The sequence below is a fragment of the Centroberyx affinis genome, unplaced genomic scaffold, assembly GCF_046629955.1.
Source record: "Centroberyx affinis isolate AG114_WGS23_722 - 3 ecotype Tasmania unplaced genomic scaffold, CSIRO-AGI_Caff_v1 ptg000291l_1, whole genome shotgun sequence".
NCBI lineage: Eukaryota > Metazoa > Chordata > Actinopteri > Beryciformes > Berycidae > Centroberyx > Centroberyx affinis.
Window position 1 is genome coordinate 163849 of NW_027278970.1, and position 12483 is coordinate 176331.

Genomic DNA, 12483 nt, shown 5'->3' on the forward strand with positions numbered 1-12483 from the left:
TCCATAACACCTTATTGTGTTTTAACCCAACAACATTTCGAGGTGTTAAATATACATTATACGTGTGTATGTGTTTCTTTGGCAGTGTCTGTACTGTGTAAATTGTAAAAAGAGCCTAGAAATGGGGTTTTTCATAAGACTCGTATTAGGCATGGTCTTTCCAATATTTCCTCTGCACATTGGGGGGGGGGGGGGCTGAGGTATGTAACCTTGTGTGTTTTTGTGAATTATACCTGTGTATGTTTTATTCCCCGCATGCGTGTGTTTAACCAGGGCTCAATGGGACAGAAAGGAGCGAGGGGGCTGAGTGGAGCACCTGGCGTTGAAGTGAGTATCACACACAGCACGGAGAGAAACTAGTGCTGCAATACAGTAGATGGCACTTTTTACTGTGATTAGGTGTGTGACATGCAGCTCAGTGTGGGGCGCAGCTGAGTGCTGTCGCCATCATCAATGTGTTGTATTTGCACAATGTACCAAAGATGTCACCAAAATCCAAAAAAATGAAGATCTCACAGATCACCACTTTAAGAACATGTCAAGTGATAGGAGTTTCAAGAGCAAACCAGCAGAGCGGGCAAACATAGATTTGGATATGGTTTCATATGTTTGAACTAGCTCATGTGCGCTTCCCCACAAGACATGTAAAAAGCCTCAAAAGTGAATATGACACTTTAAAGAAACACTGAATAAAGCACTCAACATTTTTGACAAGCTTAAAGAAAATCTCACTTTCAACTCTCAACCTGCATTTTTACAACAAATAGCGAGTGCAAGAAGCCTGTCTGTCAGTGTCAGACCTGCCTCAAATAGCACTTGGGCTTAATTCTCAGTGTTTTGTTTTAACCTGCTTGGAATACCAGATGGATGGGGTTTAGTGCATCAGGATAATGCATTGCCCTACTTGGCAAACCGCACCCATCTGGTAATTTAATGGGTAAAACTAAAAGTATTGGCAAACATTATTTGGCCAGGGTCTGGTCAGGAATGCATCACTTTTTTGCAGATGTATAGTATCTGGAGTGGGAATTTGAGAGGAAGACTGAGGGCGTAGAAAGCTGGTATGATCATAAAAGAATAGTGCTACCTGAATCATGGTTAAGGCCATAAATCTCCCCTAGACTGACTGATATTTGGCTTGGAGTATGAGAGACTTGGGTATGAATCTGGTCATTTTTCTCACCACAAAGGCAAGAGTGACACTGTGGTTGTTGCTTAAATTTCCCAGGGGCCAACTGGTTTTCCAGGACCCACAGGAATGGAGGGATACCCGGGACAGGACGGTGCCCCGGGACTGCCCGGCTTACAAGGTTTCCCAGGAAAACGAGGACGACAGGTACTCAACATCGTCACCATCATTTTCACAGCAATGAGTTGAGGATATATGTGGGTATATGGGACCAGCCATTAGCTTAATAATCATAGGGTCATCAAAGTGCAATTAATTCAAATTCTCTTACATTTTAATTTATAGTCAATTTGCCAGGGAGATGCATATCTTTTGTTGTTGTCCTCACTCAAATTATCCCCTAAACTTCCCTAAACTTAAACACACACACACACACACACACACACACACACAGGACCCCAATTATATGGTACCCCTGAAAACATTCTCGCTCAGCACCATAAATGTAGGTCACAGGCGGAGTCAGAGGATTTACTTGCATAACTGAACTTTAAAGAGGACATGTCCTTTACTGTGTGCTGAATCTTGATCGCAGACATGTGGTCTGTATTGGAAGGATTTAAGGATCCAATGATACATCATCTTTACCTTTTAAGGACCTTCTCTTCACATTCTTAAATCCCTCTGCCTTTATCCCCCCCATTCACTCAACAACCATACATGAGGTTTAATCTCCAATGCACTGATGGATGGATGGACTGAATAAAGTCCACACTGAATAAAGCTGTGTGAATATTATTACAGTAATTGGACTTCAGCACCATCAGCCAAAGACAAGGATCCTCCAGTAGTCCAGATATGAGAAGTGAAACACACCATAGAAACCAGAGTCTACCCAGTCTGCCAACATAACCTGTGCCACATTCTCCTGTATTCTCTTGTCCAGTGATTTTCATTTGACGGCACATGTACAGTATGTCATTTAACCAGCAGCTTCTGAATGCCCGGTCCTTTCCCTCAGCTCTTACCAGCTGTACTTTTAAGCCTCAGACATGAGGCTGAAAATGACTGGTCATTAAATGCCTTGTTTGACTTGATTGGCTTTTACTGGTCTCAGCTCAGTGGGACTCTTTATACCAAGTGTGCAGCCGCAGTTGATCGGGATTTCATGCATGGATGTCCCTGCCCTCCTTAGCCAGACGCAGAGCCGGGGAGGCCAAGTCCCTTCTGTCTGGCTGCCAGTTACATAATGCTGACGTTGTGTGAATGAAAACCTAGTAACTCTAATTTTGAGGGCTGATATGTTTTTACACGGATTAAAATTTGATACGGCCCCGGGCTGAGCGAGTTCTAGAAACTTTGGCCCCCGCGAAACTCATTCAATGTCCCTTGTATAATTTCAAAAAGGCATGGCTGTCAATTTGACAATGAGACAGCAGGTTTTCTTGCGCCACCAGTTTTAGGCCAGTCTGATCCAGTAGCCCAGAGTAGCCGGGACGCTCTTTTACTGCAGAGAGCACAAGGCTCTCGCAGCAGGAGAGCCTGGCAGACAACCGGCTGATTTCACACTACATACTTCCATGGTGGGAAACACAGTATGGCTTCCTTCGGAGGAGTCCCAGCAGAGGTATCGTCATTCCTCTTTGTCCTTGGGAAGTCATCATCATTCCCATAATGATTGTCAATTATCCCCTTCCTCATTGTCTTCCTCAGTCCCTGTCCCATATCCATTTCTGTTCACATAGCCAGTTGGATGTATAAGCACAGTGAAAGCAGCAGATTGTTTTTTGTTTTTTTTTGGAGCATTTGTGCTTTATTGGACAGTGTGATAGTGGGGAGCAGCAGGAAAGATGATAGAAAGAGTGGGGAGGAAATGCAGTAGAGGTCATGAGCTGAAATGGAACTGACAGTATTGTGACAGAGTCTCAAGCACATGGCCGCTGGTTCAAGTTCAAGCCCCACAGCAGGTGTTTTTGTTGGAGGCTGCTGTTTGTGAGTCAGCCATCCAAAAGAGGAAGCATGGCCATCCAGTGAGATCAGGAGAAGATGGATTGTGGCTCAGCGAAGACCGAGCTGATAAATTGACTCTAGGCAGCAGCCAAACACTGCTTGCAAATTTGTCTAATCTGTAAGCCAGCTTGGCGTGAAAACAACCAGCCTTTGAGGTTCTGTTGCATAATTCCAAACATTTGGCAGGTGATGTAGTTACAGTGGCTTAACATTTTGAATCTGCCAACTGCTGTGGCCAGCGGATGAAAAAGTTGGTTTCCCACCTCAGCGGAGAACCAGAAGCTTCTAGACTTAGTATTTGTCTACCAGACCTGGAGGATCATTAAGGCTATCATAATGGACATGATGGCAAAAATAGATTATAAAATGTAAATCAGAGACTGTCCTTCATTCTGTCTCACTTCTGAAGTTGCATTGATGCTATAATTTAGTCCAGTTGTCTTCCATGGCTTCTCGAATGATAGCTTCTGTCACAGTGAACTTTACTGATGTGTGTATGTGCGTGCGGGCGTGTGTGTGTGTGAGCCTGTGTGTGAAGGTTGGGACACCAGGTCAGTCTTAATTAAATCTCTCGAGTGATCTTATTAAGCTGACAGACACGGCGGCCTTTCCTTACGCAACAGCTCCCCAGCGCCCGTGGGTTGGGGGGGGGTTCAACCAACAAACGTACAGCGGTGTAATTCCAAACCGCTTCCTGACGATCAGGGGGATTATTTTTTCATGACTTATCCGTTCCCCCCCTCTCGGCGATCTAGGAACAGAAGCCGTACGTGCGAGCGGCGGCGGCGACCCGCTCGATCTGTTATTGTAATATCGCTCCCTGCCTCCTGCCACTCCGCAGCGCTGATGGAGCAGGAAGCGCTTGTGGTCTGCGGTGTGAGAGAGCAACTCAGTGACAGGCAGTGGAGTTTATGGCCGCACTTTAGCAGCACATTGTCAAGAAATATTATAAGCAGGAGAGGCCAGCAGGCTTCAGTACTGCGGTTCACAGCTCTAACTGTCTGACAGGTTTAGGTGTATGTTTAAATGTAGACGTTAAAGTGGTTTGAAGTGTATGTTGAATTATACGCTGAAAGGCTTTAAAATGTATGGATTCATTTTCTATCATGATCTATACCACTGTTTTGCCAGCTGAAGTTTTTTTTACATCTCTGCAAATACAATGGATTGTATCCAGTAATATAGTTATGAATTAAATGGTGGGTAAACTGTTACCTCCAGTCAGTGATTATCATAAGGCAAACAACCACCAATAACAAAAAGTACTTAAAAAGTACTTTCAGAAAAGCATTAATATATGCATTTTTCTTTTCTTTGAAAGTTTGATAGTAGTTTGAGCTTGGTATGTCAGATATGAGGTCACTACTCTTTTAATGAATTCCATTCAGAAGGTGATTTTTATTCAAAATAATTATATTTTCTACATATTTTTCATGAAAAAGACCCTTGAACTACTCACATCCATTAGCCTTAACTAATTTGTATAATTTATATCCTGCATATTATGAAATAATCAGGGTGGAATATATGAATTGCTCTTGATTTGACATTTAGAATTGTTCAAAATGGAAATTCCAACCCTCCATCCCTGGTGTGTGTTTGTTCAGGGTCAGAGAGGCTTGCTGGGACAGGAGGGACCTGCTGGACGTCCAGGACCCAGGGGAGAGCTTGGACTTCCTGGACCACCCGGAGAGAGAGGACCGCCCGGTCAGAAGGTAACCCAGGACAGCAGTAAAATCAGAAGTGACTCTCAATGATTGCGTATATCCTGAGATTCTTAACCATTAACCCCCTGACCAATGGCCTGTCTCGGTCCAGGGGGAGCCTGGCCTGGCAGGGGAGAGAGGAGCCATGGGAATCAAAGGCATGGAGGGGGCAACAGGTGACCAGGGCAGGAAGGGAGACCTGGGACCCAAAGGACAACCAGTGAGTATGCACAGTATAGCATCTGCGATTTAAAGCAAAAATCCACCTCAAAACAGGATTCACATAAAGTAATTTTTGTAACCTTGGATAGTTCTGCCTGGATTTGTGAACACGAGGAAGTGTCTTTCAAAGGCAGAAACAAGAGAACTAAGACTTGAATGTGACACTTTGTGGAGCTGCGCCATTGACAACTAATGGGAGAACGATGCTGTGGATACTGTAACAGTAACCAGTGTGATTTTTCAAGGATTTGGGCATGTGTTTAGGGGTTGGAACTGTCAGCAGTACTATCAGGTCAAGCTCAGGCTCGTCCGGGAATAAGACCACAAAATACTTTATGAGTCAGCCTCCCATTTACTGCCAATTGAGCAACTCCAGGAAGTGTCTCTTGATGACATCACAGATCACAGATATGCTACATTGGTTTCCATGTTTTGAAAGAGTTGTTCCTATTCACAAATTTTAATCCTCTTCCCTAAGCCCCTTCCTTTTTTTAAGGCTGCACTTATTTTAATGTACATTTATTTGTTTATTGTTAAGTACTGCTGTGTATTATGCATTGTTGTGATGGTTAGAACGGACTCATCACATTTATTACTGCCACTTGCCACTCAGTCACTTTGAGATTCTACCCTATCTTAATGTATAATTATTGTGTATTGTTGTGTATGATGGGTTGTCTTTTATGCCAGTGCCAAAGACGAATTTCCATTCTATGTCAATTTAATGGAAATATTAACTGAATGGTGTAAGGGCATTGGAATAACATATGAGCTAGGGCCTTGCAACACAAATTTTCATCAGAAGTGAAAGATTAAAGTTAGAAGTAAGTAAAAGTTTTGCTCTTTGACATGAATATTGATGTCAATTCTGTTTTTTGGGCTAGGTCTTCTCAGTGAATGTTGATTTATCATTGTTTGGTACACAGATACAGAATAAATGGTCCATCAAATGTTTTGTCTTTCTCAGAGATAGTATCACTGAACAATTTAACGAGTTGTTGAAATCACAACAGTGTCGGATACTGCTCTTGCTTTAGGTTAATACCACCCGAAGGAATGTTTCTTTTCTCTACAAAAGAGGGGCTTATAAGCTTATATACATTCCTTGATACCCCTCTCTAAATATAGCTGCGGGGGCTTAGGTAGCCAAGCTGCGGTGGGGTTAAAAATGTGCGTGTCTGATACTTTTCCACCCCGAGTAGAGTAACAAATTATCCGGGCGAGACGAGGAATGGAAACATTCTGCCCGGCGAGGCCAAAGTTATGTAAGATCCTCGTACTCCAGGGACATGAAAACGAGGTGCTCCACTTTACTTATATAACTCCTCAAAGTAAACCCCCCCCCCCCCACCCACCCACCCACCCACCCCTCCAACTCCCCTTCCCCTGGTCATCTCCATTGATGCTGGTGAAACAGAGAGCGGAGTCTGGCCCCCGGGTCAGATCCCTTTACGCTTTTCAGGGAATGGAGTTTCTGGGCCAAAAGCCGCCGGCCAGAAAGCAGAGCCGGCTAGAGGATGTGGATGACTGGCTGTGCAAACACAGTGTCTGCCACCCTGGACCACAGACAGAGCTCAGACACAGAGGGGGCACAGACACCCAGCCCCTATCTCTGCGTCTGTGTGGGCGGGTGTGTGAGTGTGCGTTAGCGTTCTTGTAGACACAGACATGAAGCCACCTTGTGTGCCCCGGTTTTCTGCTCCTGCCAGTTCTTTCGCATTGGACATGAAAATATATGAGAGGGCAACCAGAGACCTGGTGTGTCTTGGGCGCTGGGATAAAACGGGACTCAAAAACGGCATGAATGGTTTCATACATCACACACACACACACACACATATACACAGGCCCTTCTATTAAATGTGAAGATGCTGATGTGTGGAAGGTCTGACTCTCCTGTTTCTATGATGTGACTGTCTTCTTTGCTTGCAGGGGGAATCTGGAGACTTGGGGATGATTGGTTTACACGGCTTTCCAGGACCAAAGGTGAGAGGTCGTGTAGCTAAGAAAACAGGAGAGGAGAGGAAAACTAGGGATAAAATGACATTACAAGATGAGCTGAAATGAAATGAGGAAAGATGAAATGGGAGAGAGATGAGATTAGATAAGATGAGATAAGACACATGAAGAATGTGGGGGTGAGATGAGAGGAGGAGGAAGAGGAGTAGAGATGATAAAACATGACAGAGGATGGGAAGAGATCAGATACTTCACTGATCTCCCAGAAGGACAAACGTCTATCACGCTCCCAGAATACATTGTCCCTGTGTCATGACACACCTGCAACTGACAGAACCTCTTTTTGTTTGAAACAGGGGCCGAATGGCGATTTTGGATTGAAAGGTGTCCCTGGTCCCAAAGGCCCTATGGGTATTCTGGTAAGTATGATAGAAATAGAGACAGCAGGTACACTGCTGTGCTGGGAATCAAACCCTAACAGTGGAATTGATATGAAAAGGACACAGGAAAATGGTTACAATTCACTTCTGCCTGGTTGTATAACCAAAAACACATAAAAAGCATCAGCATCACATCCACTTAATTTTTTGGGAATGTAGTGTATACCCACCTTTCAGCGTAATTACCCTCGACACCTTGAAGTCTTGTGGGATATACTGTAACCACCCTCTCAGCAACACACACACCTCTTCAACTACTGTCACACCACAGCCTGCAGTGAATGGGGTCTGTGGGATCCATATTCCCATGTGTGTATTCTTTCAACTCTCACTGCTGTGGTTTGTAAGTTCCAACAGAGCGGTTTATTCATGCCCTCGCTCTGTTTGTTTCAGGGATTCACTGGACCTGTAGGCCCTGAAGGAATGATGGGCCCGATGGGAAAACCCGTAGGTTTCTGTGTGTGTGTGTGTGTGTGTGTGTGTGTGTGGGTGCTCATGTTTTGTGTGTGTATCATTATCTTATTGCCCTGGCTGAATGAGACTCACCTCTGTCTTGTGGATGTCTTTTATTAAGTTAACTTGCTGGTTTGTTGCCAGATGAACTGATGAAGCTTCTACTGTTAAAGCAGGAGTTGGTAGAGAAAACTTGGTACTCCTCAGTCAGTGACCTTAGAGTATATCAAACTTTAACCCATGCAAACAAGGCTATTCCTAGCGTTGATGTATCTCTACTAGCCCCACATATGAAAGGTGACACAGTTTAATAGCAATGATATTGCAAATATCAGAAAGCACATATCAGTCAAGGGATTTTATGAAACTGGAAATGCTTTTCAGTGAAGGGAGCAATTTTCAGAGACTTGGACACTAACCACCCTACAAGTGTATTACTTATTCAGGGTTCAGGGTTACCTGTATGAGGAGAATGAGGTTCACTGCTATATTTAAAGTGTTTTTTTCCCACAGGGGCTAAGGGGTCCAAAAGGAAGCAATGGCGAAATGGTAAGATCTGAATTAATCGTTTTATTCACTTCATACAAGTCAGCTAAAACCGACTAGTCTCTCAAGATGAGTATAGTCTACTGCAGTGTCAGACTCCCTAATTCCTTATAGAGAAAGCATTGCTGGGCCAGCTATCACTGCACTACCGCAAAGCATCCTAGGTGTTAAAAGACCTACTGTAGATGACGAACGCTCTGTTTACAGAATATGAAAGCTAGCTGGGGTTCACTGGTGGTTCTGTTTAGATGACTATGGCTGAGTCATGTTGAAAGTAGCTGCTGCACAGTGTGTCCCGGAGCTCCGCGTGGGGCCTTACTGTAAATGCTGTTGAGGAAATGCCTTGTCATAATGTTAGCATGGTAAGCCACAGTGCAGTCACCATACACTTCTTATATCCCCGGTCCCGCTCTGCAGTGTAAACTGTTGTAAGTTTCTCAGATCTGCCTAAATCCCATGGCAACTTACACTACCATATGCATACCACACACACACAAATACATACTATGTACACACACAGTCAAACGGCTCCTTCATTCTAGCCTTTTTCTCGGATTCAAGAGGAAGATACAAAATATGCTTGTGTTCTCACATACACACACACAGCCCACCCCTTCAGAGCCTAATACGGACCAGCTGCTATTGGACTCCACTGTGTTCTCTCTGGTCAGCCAGAGGGGGCAGTAGATAGCCACTCTGGACATGGACAATATGATAGAGCGTCACATTTCTATTTAGTGGATTTAAACAGCAGATCTTTTATTTTAAAAAAGAAGTATATGATCTCTTCTGCCATGTTAACACTTTGATTTTTGTGTTTGCTTTTAAATCTCAGGGGCCTCAAGGGCCACAGGGGAATCCAGGTCCTAGAGTAAGTATTTGCCCCTCTATTTCAACACTTTCCCTCAGTGCCACACTCTAATGACATACTACACATGTAAAAGGCTTTGTTGTGTCATGGGAACCAGAGATTTTGTCAATATTAGGTCAAAATTGGGTCAGTTCACGCTCAATTCAATCAGTCCAGGCTGGTCCATGGCTGTGTATTCAAGATTAAAGTTAAATGGCCAGCACCCCAGACAGAGCAGGTCTCTGGTTGCACGCTCATATATCTCCCTATATACCTACTACAGAGCCCACAGACACAGAATTGATTGACTTGAAAGTGAACTGACCCCAACCCCGATGAGCTCATTCCTCACTGTAACCCTCATGTTGTTTGTTTCTTTCTTTCTCTCCCCCCCCCCCCTCAGGGACCGCCTGGTGCTCCTGGTCCCACAGTAAGTATTTTGTGTCACTCATGTATTGATTGGATCCCCTGGGGAGCAAAAACAGTAGAGGAAGGAGAGGATCAGCTATGGGGGCAGAGGTCCTGTTGTGGGTTCCACATGAAATGCAGAGCGTTGGCTGTTTGAGGTCTGGAGCATAGAGTTAGAGGGAATAGTTAGAGCACTTCCCAGTGGATCTATTGAACTGTCACTGATAAATATATATATTTTTGAGGCAACCGGAAAGCTCTGGCTAGCTTTTTTCTGGCACTGTAGTACAAACCAGCCTCATATCTCTATTACCTTCTGGGTAAAGGGCAGTTTACTGTAGCTTCCCACTATCTGAGTGACCTCTTTTCTGTTTGAACACTTCTTAGAAACGAAGGATAAAAAAAAAACCCTGTATCAGATGGCTTTTCTGTTTATGCACATTACGTGATAATCGTAGTGTTTATGCTGAGTGGAATGTGTTAGTGTTCCCCCCTGCCAAGGTCAGGAATGTGACAGTTTATTGACGCAGGACTTATTTTACTGCTTCCCTCTGGTATTAAGCTGTATTTTGACTTGAGTGACTTGAGTTTTCACTATAAACTGTAGGCATTTTTCTCTTACCAGTGAACAAGCCCGTGGATGAAAAGCTTTTAGTGTAATAGTGAATTGTGCACCGGATCTCTTTTGTTTTTCATTAAACTGAATTTTGCTGATGTTGATTCCACAGAGGCAGATATATGCTGACTCAGAAGCCCACGCTCTATTTGAATCCAACGATGCCCTTAGGACAGAGGTAAAGCACTTCATACACTCTCTGTCAGTGGGATGGATGGATGGATGGATGGATGGATGGATGGTGGTTTTGAAGATGTATGATGGATGGATGGATTGCAAGAAGGGTATAGATAGATGATGGATGAATGTTATCTGTTTAGGATCTTAATGGAAATAGAAAAAAACTAGACTAGTTCTTGCCCAATTGGGTTTTGAGCTGGTTGTTAGTGTCATGACTCCAGTTAAGCCGCTCAAACGTCTCTCGTTCTCATTCATTCTTTCTTCCGTTGCTGACCCGTTCCTAACCAGAGTTTCCAGAACACCGAGATGACCGTGCCGGACCAGAATTCGGAGATCCTCAAGACCCTGCGTTACCTGAGCAGTGTGATAGAGAGCATCAAAAAGCCTCTGGGCACGCGGGAGAACCCGGCCCGCGTCTGTAAAGACCTGCTGGACTGTCATCATAAGCTCGCTGATGGTGAGAACTTGAGATACCACACACTGAGGGGATGTGATTTCAGGGTTGTTGAAAAACTGTGGTCTACTGTATTTCATTATACTAGTCTAGACTCTTTAGTTTGGTTTCTTTTTGTCAGACTGTACTGGGTGCAGGTTCAACACCATCAAGAGAGCCTTTTATTTTCACTGGGCACAAGTTGTATCATCTTTTAAATCACTTCTTAAAACACACTTTTTTTTAGCTAGTTAGCCAGACAGCTAGACCACTTTTCAATGTGTTTCTCAATTTTTATCCCCATTTCATATATTTTACTATTCTTGTTTATATGCCTTTTGCAAAGCACTTTTGTAAACTCTGCTTTTAGATCAGTGCTATTATTAATTGTTTTGTCTCTGTCTCTGTCTTTCTCTCTTTCTCCTCTCTGAATTCAGGTCGGTTCTGGATCGATCCAAACCTGGGCTGTACTTCAGACGCCATGGAGGTCTTCTGCAACTTCACTGCAGGGGGGCAGACCTGTTTACATCCACTGGCCTCTAATAAGGTACCAAAGAATTGAAGTGGACAAATAGCATTCAGATATCAAACCTCAACATCATACTGGACAGAAAGAAGGAACATTTGAAACTTGACTTTATTGAGGTGTTAATAAATAGATACGGTGAGATACAGTCTTTACCTTACCTTCAATCAGGATTTCAAATAATTAGATAATTGCACCCTGAAGAAATATTCACTATTAAGATAACCAATAACTGTACCAGTATTCATGCAGTCATCGATTGCTACAACGATGACTGCATGAATGCTGGTACTGGCACATCTGCAAGTGTCACTGTTTGGGAATGCAAGCCTTCACCCTATCATTGTTATAATTACATTACTCAACCCTGGCTCTTCCCCTTACAGATGGTGTTTGGTGTGGGGAAAGTCCAGATGAAGTTCCTCCATTTGCTGAGCACCGAGGCCAGCCACAGCATCACGGTCCACTGCCTGAGCGATCCGCCCTACGGCACCGCAGACAGCTTCAGCGCCCCCGGCCCCGTCACCGAGGAGAACACCCGGCTGCGGTTCCGCGGCTGGAACGGACAGATGTTTGAGGAAGACACACTACTTGAACCATACGTGCTACAAGACGAGTGCAAGGTGATGAGCAGAGTGAGAGAACTGATACAGCAGATCCTTTTCCTTTTGGGCCCACAGTGAATAGAATTGGACAGGGCGAAACATTTTGAGATTTTATCTATAGAAACCTGCGTATGTAATGGCTCTGAAACTCCTATGCATTAATTTGTCAGTTCCCATGCATTGATGAGTTGATGTGAGCAGATTTGCAGATATATCTACTGTACATCTTGTGTTCATCCTTAAGAAACTTTGTTAAGCATAATTTATAAGCATTATGTTCACACTTGGAAAGACATGGACACTGTTTATTGCTTAGTTTGGTCGTGGTCTTGAATAAGACTCAGTTTGCTCTCGTCCTGGTCTTGACTTGGTCTCCAGCACCTTTCGACCTGATCTTGGA

General features: G+C 43.9%; 1 protein-coding gene across 1 annotated transcript in view; it reads left to right on the forward strand.

Moving 5' to 3' along the window:
* LOC139640758 (collagen alpha-1(XXIV) chain) overlaps positions 1–12483 on the forward strand; it is a 137648-nt gene that overhangs the window by 123242 nt on the left and 1923 nt on the right. Inside the window, exons 56-69 of the mRNA XM_071514940.1 lie at positions 274–327; positions 1229–1336; positions 4747–4854; positions 4958–5065; positions 7000–7053; positions 7383–7445; positions 7860–7913; positions 8433–8468; positions 9301–9336; positions 9719–9745; positions 10452–10517; positions 10808–10976; positions 11390–11499; positions 11865–12101. Of these exons, the coding sequence (XP_071371041.1) occupies positions 274–327; positions 1229–1336; positions 4747–4854; positions 4958–5065; positions 7000–7053; positions 7383–7445; positions 7860–7913; positions 8433–8468; positions 9301–9336; positions 9719–9745; positions 10452–10517; positions 10808–10976; positions 11390–11499; positions 11865–12101 (1230 nt within the window). The remainder of the gene's footprint in view (positions 1–273; positions 328–1228; positions 1337–4746; positions 4855–4957; positions 5066–6999; positions 7054–7382; positions 7446–7859; positions 7914–8432; positions 8469–9300; positions 9337–9718; positions 9746–10451; positions 10518–10807; positions 10977–11389; positions 11500–11864; positions 12102–12483) is intronic.